The 22,042-nt window shown below is 43.1% G+C and overlaps 1 protein-coding gene across 2 annotated transcripts in view; it reads left to right on the plus strand.

Moving 5' to 3' along the window:
- The window catches only part of PLEKHG1 (pleckstrin homology and RhoGEF domain containing G1), a 390,662-nt gene that overhangs the window by 204,930 nt on the left and 163,690 nt on the right, over window positions 1-22,042 (plus strand). The window contains exon 3 of one of the 2 annotated variants that reach the window (XM_029596546.1): window positions 1,132-1,203. The exons of the other annotated variant lie outside the window; for it this stretch is intronic. Coding sequence (XP_029452406.1) covers window positions 1,132-1,203 — 72 coding nt within the window. The remainder of the gene's footprint in view (window positions 1-1,131; window positions 1,204-22,042) is intronic. 2 annotated transcript variants of the gene reach the window in all.

The raw sequence follows: 22,042 nt of genomic DNA on the forward strand, positions 1-22,042 counted from the left end.
AATCCCATGCAAAGTAGCTCATTGGAATAGGGGAGGGAATCTAGGTGAAAATATGCAAATTATCATGAATATCGCGTGATATCGCCGTGACATATGCTGTTGAGCGTGCGTTATAGCCCTACAGCAGCTGCAGTGAATAGGCACCCCAGGTGAGTACAACGTGTAGGATAATGCAACCATTACTATCCATGCTCATTACATATTAATGTACAAAAGGAAATGTCCAGTAAAAAAAAACAACAACTTGGCCAGACTAGCTTTCATTCTACCAATAATAATAAATCCTGAAGGCAGGTATTAAAATGTAGAGAAGATAAAACGTGACTTGAGTGGAATAAAGGCAAATGGCCCTGAAATCATCCCAACTATTGTGTGCAGCCTGAGAAAAAAAATAAAAAGCAGAAGCTGAGTAGCTGCTTATATTTGAGCATTTGCACAGCTCATGAATTTTGCAGAGCCAGAGAAGTGCTGTAACCATTTAAAGAGAACAAAAAAAAAAACCAGATCAAAGCTGCTGCACTTTCTGTCCACGTGAGCTTTTTTTTTTCTTCTTTGTTGCCTGCTCTTGGTTGGGCTGTTTTGGGGTCAGGGAGCGCAGAATGTGTGTGTGTGTGGGGGAGCCTTCAGAGCAGGGGGGGAGTTTTTTTAGGACATCTGTAATAAATGTTCATCATAATTATTTGTACATGGGGGCTCTCGGTTATGTATTTTGGATATGTTGAGAACCAGCTCAGCTGCTGTCCTTCAAAGACTAGAGCCTGGACACCTCTGCTTCACAGGGGAGGGAACGAAACAGGATCCAGCTCCAAAAGTATGAGAAGAAAGAGCTTTTCATTTTTTTCCCTTCCAAATGGTTAAATGCTGTAATATATAATGTATATTTATTTATTTATTTGTTTATTTATTTATTTATTTATACAGTGTAACCAAATGCAGTTCATATTCAGTGCAAACATTTTTGGACATCCCAGACTGCTGCTTTACTTTTTTTTTTTTTTTAATCTGTGCATAGATTTCTCAAACACTGTGACATGTTCATTTTAACTCTAACAGTGTGTTCAGTGTGGAAATAAAGATAAAGTGATTTATTTATTTATTTATTTTTTAACTAAACTAAATGCATTTCTTTAGGAACCTTTTGTGAGCGATTGCTTCCCTTCCTCAGGTCGGAACAGAAGGAAGAAAAGACATTTACCAGAAAATGTAAGCGAATCCCAAAAGGCCTTCCAACCATAGGTGTAAAGGGGAGTGGGGACTTGTGAAGGTTTAAAAAAACAAACAAACAAACAAAAAAAATCCCCAGATCCATTTTCTGTAGCTCGTCTAACGTTTCGCCTTGACTCTCTCTCAGACCTGCGTTAATGCCAGTGAGGGCTGGTCTTCAAGGCAACATGTGCAAAATGATTTGAGTTCCTCGGGGCTTGGGGGTTTTGATCTGGCGCTGCTCTGTGGAAAGGTTGCAGTCCTGCTGCTTCAGCTCCAGCAGAAATATGCCCGCGAATTGCAAAAAAAAAGCAACATCTGTAATCAAATATTAACTGAGGAGGAAAGTAATTGTAACTTACAGGTCTTGTCATCATTAAATGACATGTGCTGAGTGAGAGAGGGGAGAGAAACACGTTGCCTGTCCGATCCTGCATTTTATACACACTTTAATTAAGGTGCTTTGTGCTGTCAAATTGGATTACTTGCCCAGGCATCTGGTAAAATGAACACAGCTGAAGCGCACAGCCCCCTTTTTTAAAGTTAATTCTGCACTAGGAAACCAGACAACATGTAATTGATTTGTAGAGCTTCATTATCATACAGCAGCGTGTAAAGGGGAAACCCTGTATAGACAGGATACAGTTCGGAAAGTCTCTTCAGAAATAAAAAACCAAACAGTGTGGGGGGGGGGGGGGGAGCCCACACCCTGCTTTAACTTGCCTGGCTTTGAAATGAAATAATGCTAGTGGGGGGGGGGAGGGGTTTCCCCAGAGATTGGGGTTTGAAAAGTGAGCATGTCTGCTAATAGCTGTGGTAACAGGCTGTACTCGGTGAAATAATACCAATCCGGTGCCCTCCCAGAGACTGGCGGTGCTCCGCAGCTCAATAGTGAATGCGCAGCATTGTTCCCTCATGAAAAGTCTTTGATGGCTGGAAGTATGTCTGGACGGAGCGAGAGAAACTGATTTTAAACTTGTAGCCCTCTTTATGACTGCACTTGGGACTGGGTGGGGGATGGGGGGGGTCCCATTCTCCTTGGGCCGCAGTCTGAAACCGGTGGGGGATGCTTAGTGCTCTCTCCCTAGAAGGGGGTGGAGTCTCTCTCTCTCTCTCTCTCTTTCCAGATTTGCTTACCCAGCTTGGAGAAAGTGGTGCAGAGAGAGAGAGAGAGGGTCTGTTGATTTCCTTTTCATGCTCTCTCTGTGCTGGGATGTGGGAGACCCAGCTTTCTGTGTGGGATGTGTGAATGCAGGAGAAGATGAAAGATCTGGATAGGACAGCAGAGCATTTGTGACCAGAAGAAAAATCACTGGTAGAAAAAATGATCCTGTGACTTATTGTGTATTTTCTTTAAGGAACAATATCCTTGGAGGGTGAGTAGCAACAAAATCAAGCAGTTACTTAAAATAGATATTCATCATATATATGTTGATGTGTATGCATGTGCATAGATTTTGTTTTACTTATTGATTTTTCTATCTATTCACTGTCGTCATACTAGTGTATTCTGTTCAGTATTCAGTGTCTTCCAGCTAAGTTATCAGTAAACCTCTATAGCATGGTATACGATAGACTGTGTCTACACTTTTCAGTAGCAGAAGGTGGATGACTGAATTGCAATCCGTTGATGTAAATGTGTCTGCCAATGACCCTAAATATAATATAAGCTCAGGCTGAAGTTTATTTTTCTATCTGATCTTTTTCTTGTTTCTTAACTGTGGAACTGGTCCACTTTTCCCTGACCTCAGCTCATAGACCCCCAGACTCCCCTGCTGCCATGCCATTGGGTAAACTTGCACATCAGTTCCCAGCCAGTACCTTTGATATGCCACCTTTTCCTGAAGGTAGGCCCAAAGCAGATTGTATAAAGTCATAATGCACCGAGTACATATGTAATGGATACGCACAGATATGATGATAAATATGAGGTAGGTTTCTAGTAAGTGGATAGGAAGTGGATACATTGGGTATAAATTGCATTATATATAGTTAAAATAAGTTAAAATCAGCAGTGAGCTAGATATTAAGTTGGATAGAGGCAGCCTGGAAGTGGGCAAACTTGGGTGGGATTCACTGTCAGGAAGTCTTGTGGTGGACTAGGATGAGGCTCTTCTGGAGTCTAGAGGAAAGCTTGATTAAATAGCCAAGCTTTGACTTTTCTCTGGAAGGTGAGGTAGCAGGATTCCTGGTGCAACTTTAGAAGGAACTCCTTCCATATTTTAGGGGCAGAGCAGCTGAATGTGCAAGTTGCAGGCAGTGGAGGTGAGGCTAACATGGCGAGTAAGGTATAAAGTCCTACAAAATCATCAGAGGCAAGACTTCCCTAAATGTTTACAGTCCGCACTGAACCCATTAGAGCTCCTAGATCATTAGTGAAAATCTGCCTTTAGTCTCCTCTGTCAAAGAGCTTTGATTGGTGGAGAACCTGCAACAGGTCTCTTTCTGTAGCTGGCCCCATCGTGTGGAATGGTCTCCTCCTCCTCAAGATTTGTTGTGAACCCAATTACTTATGTTTTTGTAAAAAGGTTAAAGCCTTAGGGATGAAATGTCAGAGTTGCACATGTAAAAATTAGCATATATGTACATAAGTAGCATCTACTTGCAATCGTGCTATTTAATAAACCTCAAACACGAGTGTATTTTTGCTCTCATGTGCACTGGGGCTAAGCCAAAACTATGCATGTAAGTTGCTATTTTAAAACATGCGCACATGCATTTGCCAGCTTACTTGCTTAATTTTACACCTGCTAATTATCTTGCATCAGTAATAATAAATGTGTTTATTGTGTACTGCTGGTCAGTGGGGGGAGGTTTCAGATGGAAGAACCAGGAGGACGAACTGGTGGTGTAATTGGTAAAATTGATAATTTCAATAATGCATGCATGTTTTGAAATAGAACTACTTAACACGTGTAAATCGGATATATGCAAATAAGTCCTACTTTATTTTTGCGTGTAAAATATACCTGCGTATACTTTTAAAACAGGAAACGTATGTGCTTTCAATGCATTGAATGTATTCATGCGTAAGCCTACCTATGTGCATATATTGCAGTGAAAACTTACTTGCATTTTATAATATGCGCATATATGATATACACACGGGTTATAAAATACTCATGTATATCTCTGTGTGGCCAAATACACCATCGCATGCAGTTGTTCAAAAGTTATCCACTTTTTTTTTTCCACAGAAGGTTTTTTGCAAAACACTCCCAATTTATTTCTATACTTCATGAACCCTTAGAAAACTGTCTTAGCTATTCGTTGTCATTCTTTTTATCTTTGCTTTAATGCCTGGGGTGATTAATTGCATTAGCATGATGTATATTCTTATATTGCTTGTAATCCACCAAGACCAAGTATTTGGGCTGTAAATGTGTTACATAAATTGCTTGTATTATATGCAACTTTTAAATGATATTTATTAGCTACCGCAGGATTGTAAGAACGATTCACGCTCAATTAGAATCAGGCTCTCTATTAGTGGAACAAAGGAAACAAGGCATTATTTCAGGCAGCTGCTGTTTCATTTCAACTTTTAATAATTCTTTTAAAAACCTGGTGTGGTTTTCCTTAAAAAAAATACCTTTTTGATCACAAAATGGCTTCAGTTACTTTTTTTTTTTTTGACAAATGAGCTGTGTATTCAGCAGATACTGGTTTGAATAATATTCAGGTAACCTTGTGACCTGCCAATCTGTAGTGTATTCACTGTTTGGAGTTTCTTGTATTCTTAAAATCAAGGTGGACTAGCCAAGAGTAGTTTTATTGTAAAGCCAGCTTGTCAGAATAGCTGTAGAGAATTTCATTTCTAATATCAAGTGATTTTTTTTTTGCACTAAAAGTAAGTCTTTGTATCATTCTGGTCAGTAGCAGTTTGGCAGGAGATGGGAAGGGAGATGGTCAAAAAAAAAATAGTCTGAAAATTGTCCTGCTCTTCTTGAAGATGCATCCTCAGTGATTTGTCTTGTTGCATTTGAGACAGGTTGGTTGTAGTGGGGCAGTACTGCAACTGCATTATCAATTTAAAAAAACAATCCACACACACACACACAACACTTCTGACATTTTGTCTCTACCTTCCTCTGTTTGTTACTTTGGCCTGGATTCATCATGCCGCTAGAAATAAATATAGTGGAATGATGAACCGTGACAAGAAAAGAGGCAGAGGGGGGCGATGGTGAGCAGGTGGCCCCATTGTGGTGGTGCGTTTTCGCCTGCCATAGTTGCGGCCATGCTGCACACTATTCCCCCCCCCCCCCCCCCCCCCCCCCCGGAGCACCAATGAAATAGCTTAGCTATTTCCAGCGCTTTTGCGGGCGATAATATGCGATACTTTATCACCCGCAGTGCTGCATGCCCCTTATTTCCCTAAACCTCACCCAAACTCCTCCCCTTTCCCAAATTTAAATGTTTAAATCGCAATGCGGTAGTTAGCGCGTGCATTAGGGTGTTATCATAAGAAAATGCCATACTGGGTCAGACCAAGGGTCCATCAAGCCCAGCATCCTGTTTCCAACAGTGGCCAATCCAGGCCATAAGAACCTGGCAAGTACCCAAAAACTAAGTCTATTCCATGTTACCCTTGCTAGTAATAGCAGTGACTATTTTCTAAGTCAACTTAATTAATAGCAGGTAATGGGCTTCTCCTCCAAGAACTTATCCAATCCTTTTTTAAACACAGCTATACTAACTGCACTAACCACATCCTCTGGCAACAAATTCCAGAGTTTAATTGTGCGTTGAGTAAAAAAGAACTTTCTCCGATTAGTTTTAAATGTGCCCCATGCTAACTTCATGGAGTGCCCCCTAGTCTTTCTACTATCCGAAAGAGTAAATAACTGATTCACATCTACCCGTTCTAGACCTCTCATGATTTTAAACACCTCTATCATATCCCCCCTCAGTCGTCTCTTCTCCAAGCTGAAAAGTCCTAACACGCGTGATAATGGCCCATAGCAATTTGATGAATGACCGTGAATGTTAGCTAAAGGATACAATTCTGAAATACAACAGTGTGTGGCCTATGGACTTGCTGGCCTGACCTCTGCTGACCTGACCTCTGCTGTTTCCTGTGCTATGGGTGGTAGCCAAATGATTTTGCAGATATATATAATTTGCTGCCTTCTTGTTTCAGTCATGCTTTTGCTCACATGCAATCTCTTTCCTGCTCTCTTTCTCTCAGATACAAACACAACTTGAGGTATGAGCTTTCAAGGATGAAGTGAACACTTGTCCTTGAAAGCTCATGTCTCAATAAATCACTGGACCTATAAAGTGTCACCAGCCTTGGTCATTTCTGCTGCCGCAGTTTAACATGGCTGCCCCTCCAGAAGTTCTGAATTCAAGAAACTTTTGTGGAACATCAGTTTCTCCCTTGGTAAGACAGGGCTTTCAAATGGTTGTCTTTGCATCCTTATTGATAGAAGGTCATGTGAATGCCGGTGATTATCTACTGGGGGAAAGTAGTAGGATTTATGAAGCAGGCGAGTGTGTTGGATGTCCTCTAGGTTGAATGTGTGATTGAAAAGCGTTGGATGTATCTCTTTGGGTAGCTGCTACTTACGTGCCTGAATGCATTAAAAAGATGTATATATAAAAGATTTGTCTAAGTTAGCATAGTGCAGCAAATATGCCCAGATAACGTGTCTGCTAAACATCTCTAAAAAGCCACTTCTCGGATAATGTGCAAAACTTTCCTATAACTACCTCCTCTTCACAAGGCATGGCCAAAGTAGTAACTATTTTCATAAGAAAGTTATAAATGCAATAAGCAATCTTGTCATTTCATGTTTCCTTTCTTAAGCATTTTAGAGTTTAATATGGAAGTTCAAAGGGACGGGGGATTTCTTTGAAAAGCAAACATCTGTTCCCTGGCCCTGCTTTGATTACCTCGCTCATGCCTTTGGATTTAAAGTGAAATTTTTCTCAGCAGGTGCTGAGAGACCTGAGGACTTCTACAGAGTTACTTGCTTTTCAAAAACAAACTAGTGAAATTACCGAGCTAGAAGCTGAGCCAGAGTTTTAGCAGCTTGGCTGAAAGCCGTCTCTAAATGTAATTTTCCTGTAGGGAAGGGAGAGAGTACTGCTCTGTACAACATAAAGATGAGCATTCTCCGTCAACAAGCAGGCATGAATTAAACATAACGCATGGGTGATAATCATCCAGCTGTGCTGACGTGGACCCAGCTGTCCGAGCTCATTAAAATTTACAGATATTTCCCCTGTCTTCAATCACCCTTATCCTCTACGGGGTCATGGCTCAGTGTTCCTCCATGGTTGGGCGAGGAGGAAGATTCTACAGGGGATACCTTCAGATCCCCTCCCTGACTTCAACATACTTTTCCTCCAGAGGATTCTGTAACTCCAGTTCTTGAATAAGCTGGTAAAGACACTGTATATCGGTATCAGGAAAGAAAAGAATCTGAGAGCATACGTTTTCAGGCTTCGTCAGTTCCTTCAAGCTCCAGCAGATTCTGCGGCTATTCAGATGAAGATGTGGCTGACGCCGGTATCAGGCCTGCCCAGGGGCCCATAAATTGGATTTAAAATATCTGGTCCAAGCTTCCCCAGGTTTTGGAGACATCCATCTTCATCATTTTGCAGTGGCAGAATTAGCACTGAAACATGCTACGTGCATTCATGATCACTTCAATACGCCTCCTTGGAAAGGCCAAAAGGCATTGGACATGTGGCTCGGCTTTGCCAGTCACTAAATTGTATGCCCATCTTTTCCATCAGGGAAGTTTTTTCTTTTCTTTTCTTTTTGATTTTTGAATCCCCCCCCCCCCCTTTGCTCTATTCCCATCTTTTTATGGGATGTGTCTGGGGAATATAAAAGTCCCATAGAGCATGCTCATACCTTATAGGGAAGGAAGGCTTGGAACAAGTAAGGAGCTTTTACAAGGTGGATTGATCAAAAGAGGAGTATTTTGGAAATTGAAGATTGTTGTATTTGAACCAGTTCTTAAAGGAAGGGAATCCCCTGGTGTCTTTGTTTATGGTCAACAGCAAGGGTGAAGACATTTGAGATCTTTGACATTGTTGAGAGATCCTTTTGGCCTTATCTTTTGAAAGCTATATTTTTTGGAACAAGGGGTTTTGTCACCTTTTTCCAGCCTTTGCATGCCGGAATTACAAAGAATTTTTATTTTCCTGATGCTATTTCTCATTTGTTTTCTATTCTAGCATGGCATTTGATTTTTAAATTCAAGTAAACGTTTTGTTGAAAGCCATTTCTAGATTCTGTGATTCTTTCCAAGGGGGACATTGTGGCTTGAGTGGAGAGTGTGTTATTTTTGTACTGTATTCTCATCCTGAGGGATTTTCTTGCCCAGTGACTAGACCAGTTGATAGGGACTTAATGAGGATTACCTCAGACATCGACCACACCAAAGGGCCCAGGAGGTTAAGCTCCCCTCCCCCTCCCCCCCCCGGAAACATACACACACAGAATGGATCCCAGCATTGTAGCTTTCTAGTTTTAGCTAGAAAGCCAACTGGGGGTCCCACTACAGACATACTTGGGGGGGTAAAACTTGGACCCCTGGAAAACCGAAGTGTCCTGCTTGTAGCCCACCTGCTCTACATGGTGCAGTATCTGTATGAATGGATGTGAAAGCTAAAGTCACTGATGGATTGATAGACTCAGAGCTGGTGCACTTCTGCTGAGCAATGGAGAACAAGGGAGAATATGAGAAGTACCTTATCCATTCTACTTATGAATCTTTTGACACTGCTGCCAGGACATCGGCTGCTTCTGTAGGAGCCTGATAGCTTATGTGGCTGTGAGTGAGTGGCCTTCAAGAGGACATGCATAATCATCTTCGGATTTGCTTTGCATAGGGGACAAGTTTTTCAGCAATGAAGTTTGAGGCAGTGGCTTTGATTAAAGGACATTAAGCCACCTTGCAATTGCTGTCAACTGTGGCTGAGGACAAGTTGTTCCCTGTCCACTAGTATTTTACGTACAAACATCTATTTTTCCACATTTTTCAGTGTCTTTGAGCTCCTCCCACTTTTTGACAGTAGCAATTGCCCATCTGAGTTCAACAGAGGGAATGGTGTCAGCAAAAGGCTCAGAGACAGCCATAGCCTGAGACTAGTTTTTGATTAATTTGAGACCTCCTGCCTCTGGTGGTGGGAATAGTTCAGTTCTTCCTCCTGAAATAACTTCATATCTTCAAAGACTGATAGGACCTCACTGCTTGTGATTCTCTCACCCTCCTCCAACTCAGTGAACTTTAGTCTTCAGATTCAGTCCTTAGAGAACCCAACTGCAAATGGTGACGTCGCTCCTTTAGTAGAAGGCAATCAAACCTGTCCCTCATCAGGAGTGTGACCAGGGACTCTATTCCATGTATTTCCTTATTCCCAAGAAGTTGGGGGTTAGGAAGAGGCTCTAAGATCTAACCCCGACTTGAAGAGACTGAAAACGTTGTTGGTGTGGAAGAGGTTTAAGATGAATTCCCTCCAGAGAGTCTCCCTTTCATTCAACCGAGAGATTGAATGTGTGTTCTGGATGTGAAGGACATTTATGCACGCATATACATTTGCCCTGCCCATCAGAACGTCCTCAGGTTTGTGGTGAAGGGAAAACACTACCCATACAATATGTTCACAATTCCTTGTAGTGGTGGCACAGCTTGTTCAGCAGGTAGTCTGCATGTTTCCATACGTGGGGGATTGGTGGTTGATGGGTCCACCTCCATCAAGAGTTCTGGAATCTCTTAAGAAGACCATATGTCTCCTCCAGCCCCTGAGTTTACTAATCAAATTTGCCAAGTCAAACCTGGTTCCATATGAAAGAATTCAGTTCATCGGAGCCTGGATAGTCTCGCTTCATGAAAAAAAAATTTCTCACCATTCAAAGAGCTGCATAGCTAATAGGCCTAGTAAGATCTCTCCTTCAACAAGACAGAGTGTCAGCAAACTTGGTCCTTTTCCTTCTCAGACACATGGCTGCTACAGTGCATATATTCCTCTCACTCATCTACATGTGTGGGGCTTTCAGTGGAGCCTCCAGAGCCAATGGGAGTAACTCTTATCAAACATTATCCCACCAAATCTGTGTGACCTCTGGGATTAAAACTTCCATTCAGAGGTGAATGAATCTGGAAGCTTTAAAGATGAATCTCTTGCTGTGCATTCTACTGTATCAAGTGACTCTGAATACCAATGCCTCCATCAAGGGACTGGGGAACCTGCCAAAGAGGTATGGACCCAAGGATCATGCAAAGTGTCATCTACAACCACTGGAGCTACGAGACATAAACTATGTTCTAAGAGGTTTTTCTTTCCTCCTTTCGGAAAAGAGAACCTTGATTTAGGAATCAAGTGGCGATACAAGGGAGGTTTGAGCTGTTATGCCCTCTGAATCTGGTCATAGGCAGGTCATCACAATACCCATCTCCAGATGACCTGCCTTCTGAGAATCTAGACCATTTTGGTGGACTGTCTCAGCAGAGTGTTAAAACAGCATGAGTGGTTCCTGGATCTAGGAGTCATAGACGACTTGTTCAGTCACTGGAGAAAACCAGTGATTAGTCTGTTTGCCTCATAAGGCAACAGAAAGATTGAAGCTTTGCTCTATGCATCCAAGCAGATCAGCTTGGATGCATAGAGCATCAGTCTACTTTTTTCATACCCACTGTCACCAGGACCATCCAAAAGGTCCTTCAGTACAAGGTGAGGATAATCTACATAGCATAAGCCTGGCCATGGCAAGAATGATATCCATATTTGGTATGGCTGTCAAGTATCGAATTCCATTGGGAATATCTCACTTTTATAACACAGGAGGAAGGTATGCTCCGCCATCTGAACTTGCCAGCACTGACCCTCACAGTATATATGTTGAACACAGGGTAGTATTCACCTTCCTCCTTGCCAATAAATCTTCAACCAGGTCCTATGGATTTGAATGGAGCCAGTCAGCTGGACCCCTTCTCTGAGGCCCAAAGGACTTACTTCAATATCTATTCTTCATCTCATCAAACATCTTTGTGCCATTGTGGTGTATCACCAGTAGGTAGAAGGCTCTTTTCACTCCCTGGTATCAAGATTCAAGAATGGCATGCCAAATCTCCAGGACCTTGGGACCTCAGTGTAGTCCTGTCTAAACCCATGAAACCTCCTTTTGAACATCTCATGTAGTTGTATGAAGTTTTTCAACTGCAAAGTATTTCTCATGGCCATTATTTTGGAATGAAGCATAAGTGAATTACAGCTCTGGTTTCATATTCACCACACTTGCAATTTTTTTCACAATAGGGAGGTTCTACGAACTTATCCAAATTCCTTCCAGCAGTGGTATCTGCTTTTCACATTAATCAAACCATTGTGCTACCTACATTCTTTCCAAGATCACATGTGAACAAAGGAGAATGGCCTCTTCACTCCTTGGACTGAAAAAGAGCCCTGGTGTATTTCTTAAAGAAGACTGGACTTCACCATCAAGCTTCTCAATTACTTGTGACCTTTGATCCCAATAGAATTATAAGGAATAAGGGAGTATGTGAGCCCTTAGTGCTGTGGCACAGTTGACATAGCCTCAAATGCAAGCCGTCAAGGCCTATGCCCTGTAGTAGGACAGTCTCGAGCTTCATGTTTATCAGCCATCTCCTCCTTTGATTAAGCCCTTGGATTCTGGTGGCTGGCAGGATTTAGGCTGGTCCCTATAGTAGAGGTGGTAGTAGTGGTAGTTAGTCCAGAGACTGAGGAGACAGCAGGCTTATGGAATTCAGCCGAGGACAGAGGTCGGGGAAGGCAGCTAGAAGAATAGTTTGGTCCAGGCAGGAGGTCAGGTTCAGTTGGCAGGCAGTCATGGTCAGGTCTAAGCAAGAGATCAAGATCTGGAGCGACAAGCTGAAGGTGTACATGGGGACAGAGAAGACACTGAAAAGGACAACAAGGAAAACAAGTTGGATGGACTGGGCTGGAAGGCAAGGCTGGATTGGAAGGCAAGGCTAGAGAGACAAAGCAGGAACCAGGAATGCAGAAGACGCAACCCGCACTGCACAGGAATACAGGAGACCTGTTGCTATGGCAAGGAAAGGAAGTCCAGGAAGCCCTTAAATAGGGCTGAAGTGCTGATGTCATCGATGGGGGCTGTAGGTACTTTCCTGCCATGGCCCTTTAACTAGCATGCGGTTCAGCATGCGCGTGCCAAGAGAGGATCAGGAGAGCGACTGAAGATGGTTGTATCCTGTGCCACATGAGGAGAGCCTAACAGCTTCCTGGCACAAGCTCCTTGCCAGCTCCTCTGACTTCAGTAAGCCTGCTATCTCTGATGTGTCTCTGGACTCTTAACGACCACCTCTGCCATAGGGATCCGCTTAAGTCCTGCTGGCTGCCAGAATCCAAGGGCTCAACTTGCAGAGGAGGCGGCTGGTAAAGATGAAGCTCCAGACTGACCTATCACAGGGCATAGGCCTTGAGGGCTCACACTTGAGGCTACTTCAACTATGCCACAGCACTAAGGGCTCACACACCTCTTTATTCCTTATAATTCTGTTGGGATCAACGAACACAACTAGTTGAGAAGCTTTAAGTCCCAAGTCCTCTTTAAGTAGGCATTGGGAGTGAGTCCAGCGGCTCATGGGGCCTTTACTGCAAGCCACAGATCTTAACAGTACTCCCTCCAAAGTCCCTTCCCCATCTTCCTGAGACCAGGTAATATTGGGGAATATTTTGTGGAAGACTTTGAGAAGTTGTGGGGCTTGCAGGTTAGCTGCTGGTTCCCAAGAATTTTCCTCAGGTCCATAGTTCTTCCATGAAATGAGATACTGTAATTAATTTCATACCTTATTTATTTATTTAAGACTTTATTATACTGATATTAGTAGTGACATCATATCGGTTTACAGTAGAACTACAGATTAGAAATTACAATAAACAAGTATCAGGGAAGGGATTACATAGGAACAGAGATACAGCAAGGAGTTTGAGATACAAGCACAACAGGCTGGTTGCAGGAATATGCAAAACCAGAAAACAGTGAAACCTTATGTAACATGAGGATCTCTTGTACCATGAATTGGCTATCTTCTTCGGTGGCCACTTCAGTTGTCTGGAGGGGTGGTCTGCCCAGCCAAGATATAATGGCTGGCTTTAACAGAGAGACATGGAATACATTGTGAATCCTCAAAGATGGTGGTAGTCCTGAGTTTGTATGCCTTAGGATCCATTTGACGTTCGATAGGAAAAGTTACTATGAATTGTCAAGCAAACTTCATAGAAGTTATCCTGAGTTTCCTGTCATCTTGTTCTTTAGCACATTTTGCCACTTTGTCCAGAAGAAGGTGGGTCTTCTCCCAGAGCTTTTGAAACTCCTGGTCTGTCAGGTTGGCTGCTGGATAGTTGTCAGAGATAGGAGGATGTTGCCCAAAGACTATATAAAAGGGGGATGATTCTGTGAAGCTACTCACATGGTTGTTATGAGCAAATTTGGCCCATGGAAGGAGAGAGGCCCAGTCGTCTTGACGTAGAGTCATATAAGCCCACAGAAAGGCTTTGAGGCTTTGATTCACCCGTTCGGTTTGGCCATTACTTTGAGCATGGTAAGCGGAGGTAAAATCCAACTTGGTTCCAAATTTTCTGAACAGGCCTTTCCAGTATCAGGCTGTAACCTGAACTCCTCTATCTGAGAGGCTGTGAAGTGGTAGCCATTGCAGACAGAAAATGTGTTGCACAAAGAATTTAGCTAATTCAGATGCAGATGGGAGTCCTGGAAGGGGAATGAAATGTGCCATCTTGGAGAATCTATCCCCAACCATGCATATGATGGTATTGTTGTTAGAGAGGGGAAGGTCACAGACAAAATTGTGGTCAAATGGGTCCAGGGTTCCATGGGAGCCAGCAGCATTTGTAACAAACCCCACAGCCTTACTCTGACACTTTTATGTATGGAACATGTAGGGCAAGCTCCTATGTAACACTGAACGTCTGTCTTCTTCTGTGACCACAAATAGTGTCGCACAATTAATTCCAAAGTTCGACTAATTCCAGGATGACCAGATAGGCGGGAGTCATGTGCCCACTTGATGTAGGTGTTGGGGTACTACTGTCTTGCCAGGAGTAACTGTAAAAGTGGCAGTGACCATAATTTTGGCTGGGTCAATAATGTGCTGTGGGGTTTCCAGGGTCCCCTCAGTATCAAATGACTGGGAGAGAGCATCAACTCGACGGTTCTTGTCAGCTGGCTGGTACTGTAACTCTAAGTTGAATCAAATGAAAAAGAAAGACCAGTAGGCTTGTCTGGGGTTTAGCCTCTGAGCTTGTGCCAAGTGTTCAAGATTCTCATGATCCATACAAAATGATCACTTGATACTTGGTCCCCTCCAGTAAATGTCACCATTCTTCTAATGTTAGCTTGACCGCTAGTGGTTCGCAATTACCGATGGTATAATTTCTCTCTGCCAGAAAGAATTTCCTTGAAAAATAGGAGTAAGTCATGAGAGTACTATTAGAATTGTGCTGTAAGAGGAGGGCACCTACCCTGAGGGTAGCGGCATCAACCTCTAGATTGAAGGGTCTAGATGAATCTGGATGATGTAAGGTGAACTCCTTTTAATTCAAAGGCCTGAATTGCATCCAAGGTCCAATTCCTGTTGTCTGAACCCTTTCTTGTGAGGGCTGTGAGTGGACTGCCAAGGTGGAATACTCAGGGATGAATTGCCTGTAGTAGTTTGCGAATCCTAGAAAGTGTTGTATCGTTTTGAGGCCTACAGGGTGGGGCCAATCTCTGCATCCATCATTTCTCTGCGTCCATCCAATGGCCTTGACATAAGATGATATACCCCAGAAAGGGGAGTTCTTCCTATTCGAAGATACAGTTCTCTAACTTAGCATAGAGATGGTGCTCATGGAGCCTTTGAAGAACCTGTTTCACATGGTGGTGGTGCTCAGACAATGACTTTGAGAAGATCAAGATGTCATCTAGGTAAACCACCACATCTGAGTAGAGCAGGTCCCAGAAGATCTTGTTTACCAAAAACTGGAAGATTTCGGGAGTGTTGCACAACCCAAAGGGCATTACTAGGTACTCATAATGTCCATCTTGGATGTTAAAAGAGGTCTTCCACTCATTGCCTTCTTGGATTTGGATCAAATTATATGCTCTGTGGAGGTCCATCTTCGTGAGTATTTGTACACCCTGGAGGCAGTCAAAGAGCTCTGAGATCAAGGGAAGCAGATATTAATTTTTCTTAGAAACTGAGTTGAGACCATAATAATCAATGCAGGGACATAATGACCCGTCCTTCTTTCCAGCAAAAAAATATCCAGCCCTTGCAAGTGATCAGGAGGGATGAATAAAGCCTTGGTCCAGATTCTCCTTTATATATTTAGACATCGCCTCTGTTTGGGGTGCAGAGAGCAAATACACTCAGCCTCTAGATAGAACCTTGCCTGGGATGAAATTTATGGCATATTCATATTTATTTATTTAGAAACTTTTATATACCGGTATTAGTGGGAACATCATACCGGTTCACATCTTAACTGAAGGCTTGGAAAATACATTTCAACAGGGAAAGAGAACTGGGCGAAGGGGTTAACTAGAGACAGTATGGAAGGATAGATTAAAAAACAAGAGAACATAATATGACCTGTTATTTACGGAATATATCAGCGAAATCGGGATACTTTGGTGGCAAGCCTGAAAGTTTGGAGGTGACAGTCCGGGCTGCAGATACCACAGGAGAGACTTTGGTAATACATTGTTCATGACAATTAGGACCCCATCAGGCAGTCTGCATCATTGCCTAGTCTATGAAGGGCTGATGAAGCAGGAACCAAAGCAGGACCAAAATGATGGTGTTGATTGCCTTGAGTAAAATGTAAAGGCTGACTTGTTCTACCCCAGTTTGCAAGGTCAGTGGTACTTCATCTTAGTAATCTGTCCCGGCAGAGAATCTCTGTAAATTGAGGATATCGAAAGCAGGGAATTCAAGTGAACTGTGGGTATGTTATAGTGTTGAACCAGAGCCTCATGGATAAAGCTACCTCTACCACCAGTTTCCAGGAAGGCAAGAACATTGCCAAGGATGTCCTCACAAGACAGGTGTACTGGAACCAGTAGTTGTGGAGGGGTGCAAGAATGACCTAGGGTGGTCTCTCCAACCAGACCTAGGTCCTTGAGTTTCCTGGTTTGTTTGGGCAGCACCTTGTGAGATGACTCAGGGCAGCACAGTGTAAGGAAAGATTGCGTATACGAAGCCTCTGCTTCTCACCGTGTCAGATCCTAAAATGATCCACTTGCATGGGTTCTACTGGTGGCGAACCTGACTCTGGAGAGAGGATGGTTAGTCACAGGTCTCTGAAAATTTGGAGCAAGATGAACAGTCAAACTTCTTTCTTTGGCCCATTCCTGAAACCTCAGGTCTATTCACATGACTACACTGATCAGCCCCTCCAGGATAGGTGGTAAGTCTCTGGCCATCAGCTTGTCCTTACCGCATTCTCCAAGTGCCTATCAGAAAATTGCCATCAGGTTGTCGCTGCCCCACTGGAATTTGGAGGCCAAGGTGCGAAATTGCATCACATACTCCTCCATAGACAGGGAACCTTGTCTGATCTGCAGGAGTTCTGAAGACTTGGAAGTTGTGCAACAGGGCTTGTCAAAAATTGTCAGAACTCTTGCAAGAAGCGATCCAGATCCCCTAGGAATGGGTCATCCCTTTCCCAGAGGGGGGAGGCCCAGGCCAATGCAGTGCCACCCAGCAAGGAATGAATGTAGGTTACCTTGACTTGGTCTGTCGGAAATAATAGTTCCTGTAACTCAAATTGCATCCAACACAGGTTAAGAGAGACTCTACAGCTTCTAGAATCCTCATCATACCTCAAAGGCTGGAGACAAATGGAGTGTGGGCATGGCAGGTCAGAAGACGGGTGCTGGAGCAGGCACCGGGGCAGGTTGGGCTGTAATCTATCTTGCTGGTATGAAGAACCATCTCTTTCATTGCGGTGCATCTTGCCTATTCCTGTGTCTAGGGGCACCCTACAGGTAAATTCAGTTTTGTGTCTCTATCATTTCCTCACCCATTTCAAAAGCCTTATTGATGTCCTAGACAGACAACATCCGCTGCATCTCCCTAATCCATACCACTTTGTCACCTCATTAAAGATGAGAATGAATCAGGTTGATATAACAGGGTCTTCTATTTATAAAGCCATGGTCTCTCAGGTCTTGCAATTTACTTCTTCAGAATCCTGTACTGCCCTTTTCTTTAATAGTGTTTCCATAGTTTTGCCCACTACTTTACATGTGGAATAATTAAAAAATGGCTGCCTCATTCCTTTAAAGAGATTTTCTCTCCTCTTGGAAAAAGCCTGCATATTGTTCCTGGTGGTAGTGTACATTTTGCCACTGAGCTGTAAAGTGTGCAGATATCTTCTCCCTCCAACACACATGCTGAATACCTGTATCCTGCATTTTTCTAAACCTGTAAGGTCCTTGTCAGGAACTTTGCGCTTGACACTGTAAGCCTATATTCACATGTGTAACTCCTGGGCTCTTAGTCCCAGATTAAAGCCCCAGGAACCACATCTCAAACAGCCTTAGATTAAAGTCTTCCCATTGATGTTAATTCACCCGAGTGTTCAAGATTTCCTTAGTTAGGGGGTGGGGAAGGAGAATAATCTTCTTCTAGGTCCTGTGCATTGCATTTACTCAAATCTCATTATAATATTCTTGTAAACAGCACTAATGATCACATCAGCAATAGTCACACTGGAAGCATTGGACGGTTTTAATAATGAATGGTGAAACTGATGAAAGCTCTTTATTCGCAATTTATGTCCACAATCTGATGTTACATTTCCATTTCTTAGTAAATTTGTGACTTTAGCTTCTGTTGAATTAATTTGGGTCATAAAGCCAATTCCAATGGTATTTTGTCAATTTTTCCCTTCCTTATGGTTTAGTGCAAGTAAAAACATCCCTCCCTTTTGGCTGGTAAGCATGGTCTCGTTCTCCAATTTAGAAGTTACTTCTCTTCATACCTGTCTTGTACTTTTTCTTCCTTCTTCTTCTTACTCCTCACATGATACCCGATGGGTACCTGGTTTACCCCTCTGTTATCTCCTTGAGATGGTAATGAACCAATGGATAGGTACAAACAGTCTCCTCCTCTCACTTCTACTCCTACTTCTTTTCTCCTTCCTTCTGGAAGGGATGATGACCCACTCCTTCTCCAGAACTATTCACAGTCCGCCCATGTTCTCTGGATGAGAAACATCACTCATTTAATTGACATACACCGGGACTCTGGTCGAGTACCCAGGCATGGTAGCAAACAAGATTGAAAAAGGGAAGTCCCCTCTCAAGGAACAAAAAAGGTTCTAAAACATGGTCTCTAGCTGAGCAAAGGTTCTCAGTCTCTTCTGAACCCAGTTCTCCTGCCTAGAGACCCCAGAGGTTTTCCTTCTTGAAAATAAATAAAACCAGGGAGTAGCCATGGACATTCTGTCCCTGGAATGGCCAACTTAAGATTCAATACTCTTAAGATGGGGGAGCTACCAACCCAGACTAATTATCTATTCGCTCTCCGTAACATTGGAATATTCCTTTTAGTTTCTGGTAGAGATCTGGTAGAATCTCTAAACATAGAAATAGAGAATATGATGGAAGATGAAGAATGCGGAACCCACCCGTTCTTAGGCTTTATCTTCCTATGATTAGAGGATAGAAACAGTTCAGAGAAGGGCTAGCAAAATGGTGCAGAGTCTATACCTAAAAGCTGTTTGAAATGATACAGATTTAAATATGTATACCCTAGTTGGGGGTAGTAGAATATGATGAAGACATTCAAATACCTGAAAGATATATGCACAAGAAGCAAACATTTCTCAGTGAGAACAAGAGGTCAGGGTATGAGGCTTCAAGGGGGGGGGGGGGGGGGGTAGAAGAATAAAATTATAAAATAGCTATTTACAGAAAGGTTGGTGGATGCATAGAATGGTCTCCCAGAGAAAAAAAGAGGTAAACAGTGGCGAGCAGAATTCAAATAAACAAGGGATAAGCACAGAGTATCTCTAGTTGTGATGAAGAAGCAAGGATAAAGTCAGAGATCATTTGGAGGAATATGGCATTGTACTGGGAGATAAATTGGGCCAAATGGTGCTTATCTGCCATCTTATTTTATTTTTGTATGAGGGTCGGGATCTTCTATGCCTTATCCCAGGCTTTCTTGAATTCTGTTTTGTTTTTGGCCTCCATACACAGACTTTAGGCCTTAATCCAAACCACTAGCACTATATTTGACTTGCCAAGCACGATCCTCATGGAGGTTTGTGGTTATCTGCCACAGACTCTGTTCTGTGACATGCCGAAAGGATGGATTAGGAGCAAACCTGACTTGGAACATCTTGTGGGAATTTGAATGAACATGGATAGGTCTTGGGTAAAATGTTTTATAGTTAACATCTGCCTTAATGCTTTATATCGGTTTTGTTGTGTTGAATATTTAAACTATGCAGTTGTAAATTGCATTTTGATGTGGTTTTTAATGCTGTGGAAAAGGTGGTTTTTATGCCAGAGTTAAGGCAGCAGGGCTAAAGAAAGTAACCATAATATCAGCTTGCCCGTTTCTTCACTCGCTTGCATCCTCTTTTGAACAGATTGCTGTCGTCTTATTTAAAAAAAAAAAAAATAAATCTTGTACACGCTTTGTACATGCATGCTCTTTCTCATAGCTGCACCCCTTCCCCCAGCTCTGCTCTTCAGCTATTCATTCTTTACTCTCATGTATTGTTGCACTTAGGGTCGGCACTGCCCTGATACACACACCCTTAGTGATTTTCATGGCTAAATAGAAGGAGCATTAAAATATGTTGGAGTGCCTTTTATCTGGCATGGCCAAGAGCCGAGATCATTCCAGTCAAAAGGTTTCTGCTATCTGTGGAATGCTCTATGATTCAAACAGCCAATCTGCCAGGGTGAACCAAATGGGAATCTAGATAAAAGAAACTACTGCAAACACTGGTCTAGCCTTGGGAATTGAGTACAAATCAAAATGAAAACATGGGGGGTGGGAGGCTGCTTAATAATTTAGCAGTTAAATATTTGGTGCCTAGTGTCTTAGCTTTAATAACATATGTTGTCCCCTTTCTTAGAGATGTATATTTTCTAAAAGTGATCTGCAGTTTATACCTGATTTAAAATTAATGTGAACCATTAGTTATAAGACACAGACATTCTCCATCTTCAAGCAGGACTGAATTAGCCATGATACATGGGGTGATGTCATCCGACAGCACCAAATGGATCCATCTCTCTAGCTCAGTAAAAGTTTTACTACTGAGCATGTGTGGGAGTTACCACGCGTGCACTGCCTTGTGAGCCCCTGGGTTTTTTTTTTCTGTCTGAAACTTTGCACAGATGTGTACCCTCTGTCTCTCTATTTTTCTGATTTTCTGCTTTTGCATTAAAATTTGCTTTCGAGTTGCCTCTCTGCCTCAGCAGCCCTTCAATAGCTCTTTTTAGTGCTAAATAAAAAAAATATTTAAAAAAAGCCAATATGTCCTGCTCCAAGAAGGCCAGAGCCAAAGGGTTCAAGGACTCTGTGTGTGGCCACAAAATGGCTATCAGCAACGGCACAATATCTGTTACAGGTGCCTGGAACCTGATCCTGACTCAGCTAACTGTTATGACTGATGTCCCCTAGATTGCAGTGGAGCCATACCTGGAAGAATGAGGAGTATTGCCTCCTCGGGCTCTCTCCATGCCGTGTTGAGCAGAAGCTCCTCAGGCAGGGCTCCTCCCCAACTCTGCTGCCAGATTCTGGATTTACCATAGTTCAGGGATTGAACAAGATGTGGAAGGATCAAGCACAGGAACCAGCATGCTTGTGTCATTTCCCCCTCTAAATGGGGCACTGAAGAAAAAGCACATTTGCCTGAGTTGGAGCCAGCAGTGCACACACTATTGGTGTAGCCAAAGCACCCAGCACTGTTGTTATACTGACCCTCAGTGCTGTTGATGCATCCAGCCCCAGCACCATCAGTCCACTCTGCACAGGAGTGGGGAGAGCAGTCAGCTCTGGGGAGCCCCGGAGGGGATGCTTCGCGGCTTCCATCCTCTGTGCTGGAGCCCTTGTCCCCATTTTGTCACCTCTTTCCAGATCCCAGGCCTTCCAGAGTGCCCTTCAATGTTTTTGGCCAGAAGCACACTACCGGGATCTCTCCTACTACATTTGGAGACTCTGGATCCTTTCTGCTCCATTGTGTCTTTGGTCTCCATGAAACCATCAGCACAGGTAGCCCAGGAGTAAGCCTTCCTCCTAGTACATGCTTTTGACAAGGATGACCCTATATTGGTTTCAGAGGAGGATGTCTTGTCTTCAACTCCAGATTAGAGGACACAACAGGCTATGGACCAGGTAGCTGAATTGGTGAAGATTTTCTTTACCTCGTTGATAGCCACTGACAAGTAGGACACCTTCAGCCTCTCCTGTCCAGGATTTCGGATTTGTTTCCTCAAGGGGGAGTCTCTCCCATTCTATGCCATGAGAACTCCCATCAAAAATCCCAGTGGTGGAAACTAGCCTGCCTCAGTTGGGTAGACCATCCCTCTCTGTGGAAGAGTCTAGCCAGCATTGAGGATGAAGTGCAGAACACCACCAACTAGGACCTGCCCTGGGAGGTTTTCCTGTCTGAAATGGATGTATCTACCCCGATCACCACCATCTTCATCAGGGTCATAGGTTATCATCCCTCCACCTCCCAATTCAGAAGAAGGGTGTACGGGGAAACTCTCAGACTCCTTATCTGAACTTTTGGTGTTTTCCTCTCTATTGGAAGACCTCTCGTACTCCAGATTCCTGGACAAGCT

This window comes from Rhinatrema bivittatum, chromosome 3 (genome assembly GCF_901001135.1).
Source record: "Rhinatrema bivittatum chromosome 3, aRhiBiv1.1, whole genome shotgun sequence".
NCBI lineage: Eukaryota > Metazoa > Chordata > Amphibia > Gymnophiona > Rhinatrematidae > Rhinatrema > Rhinatrema bivittatum.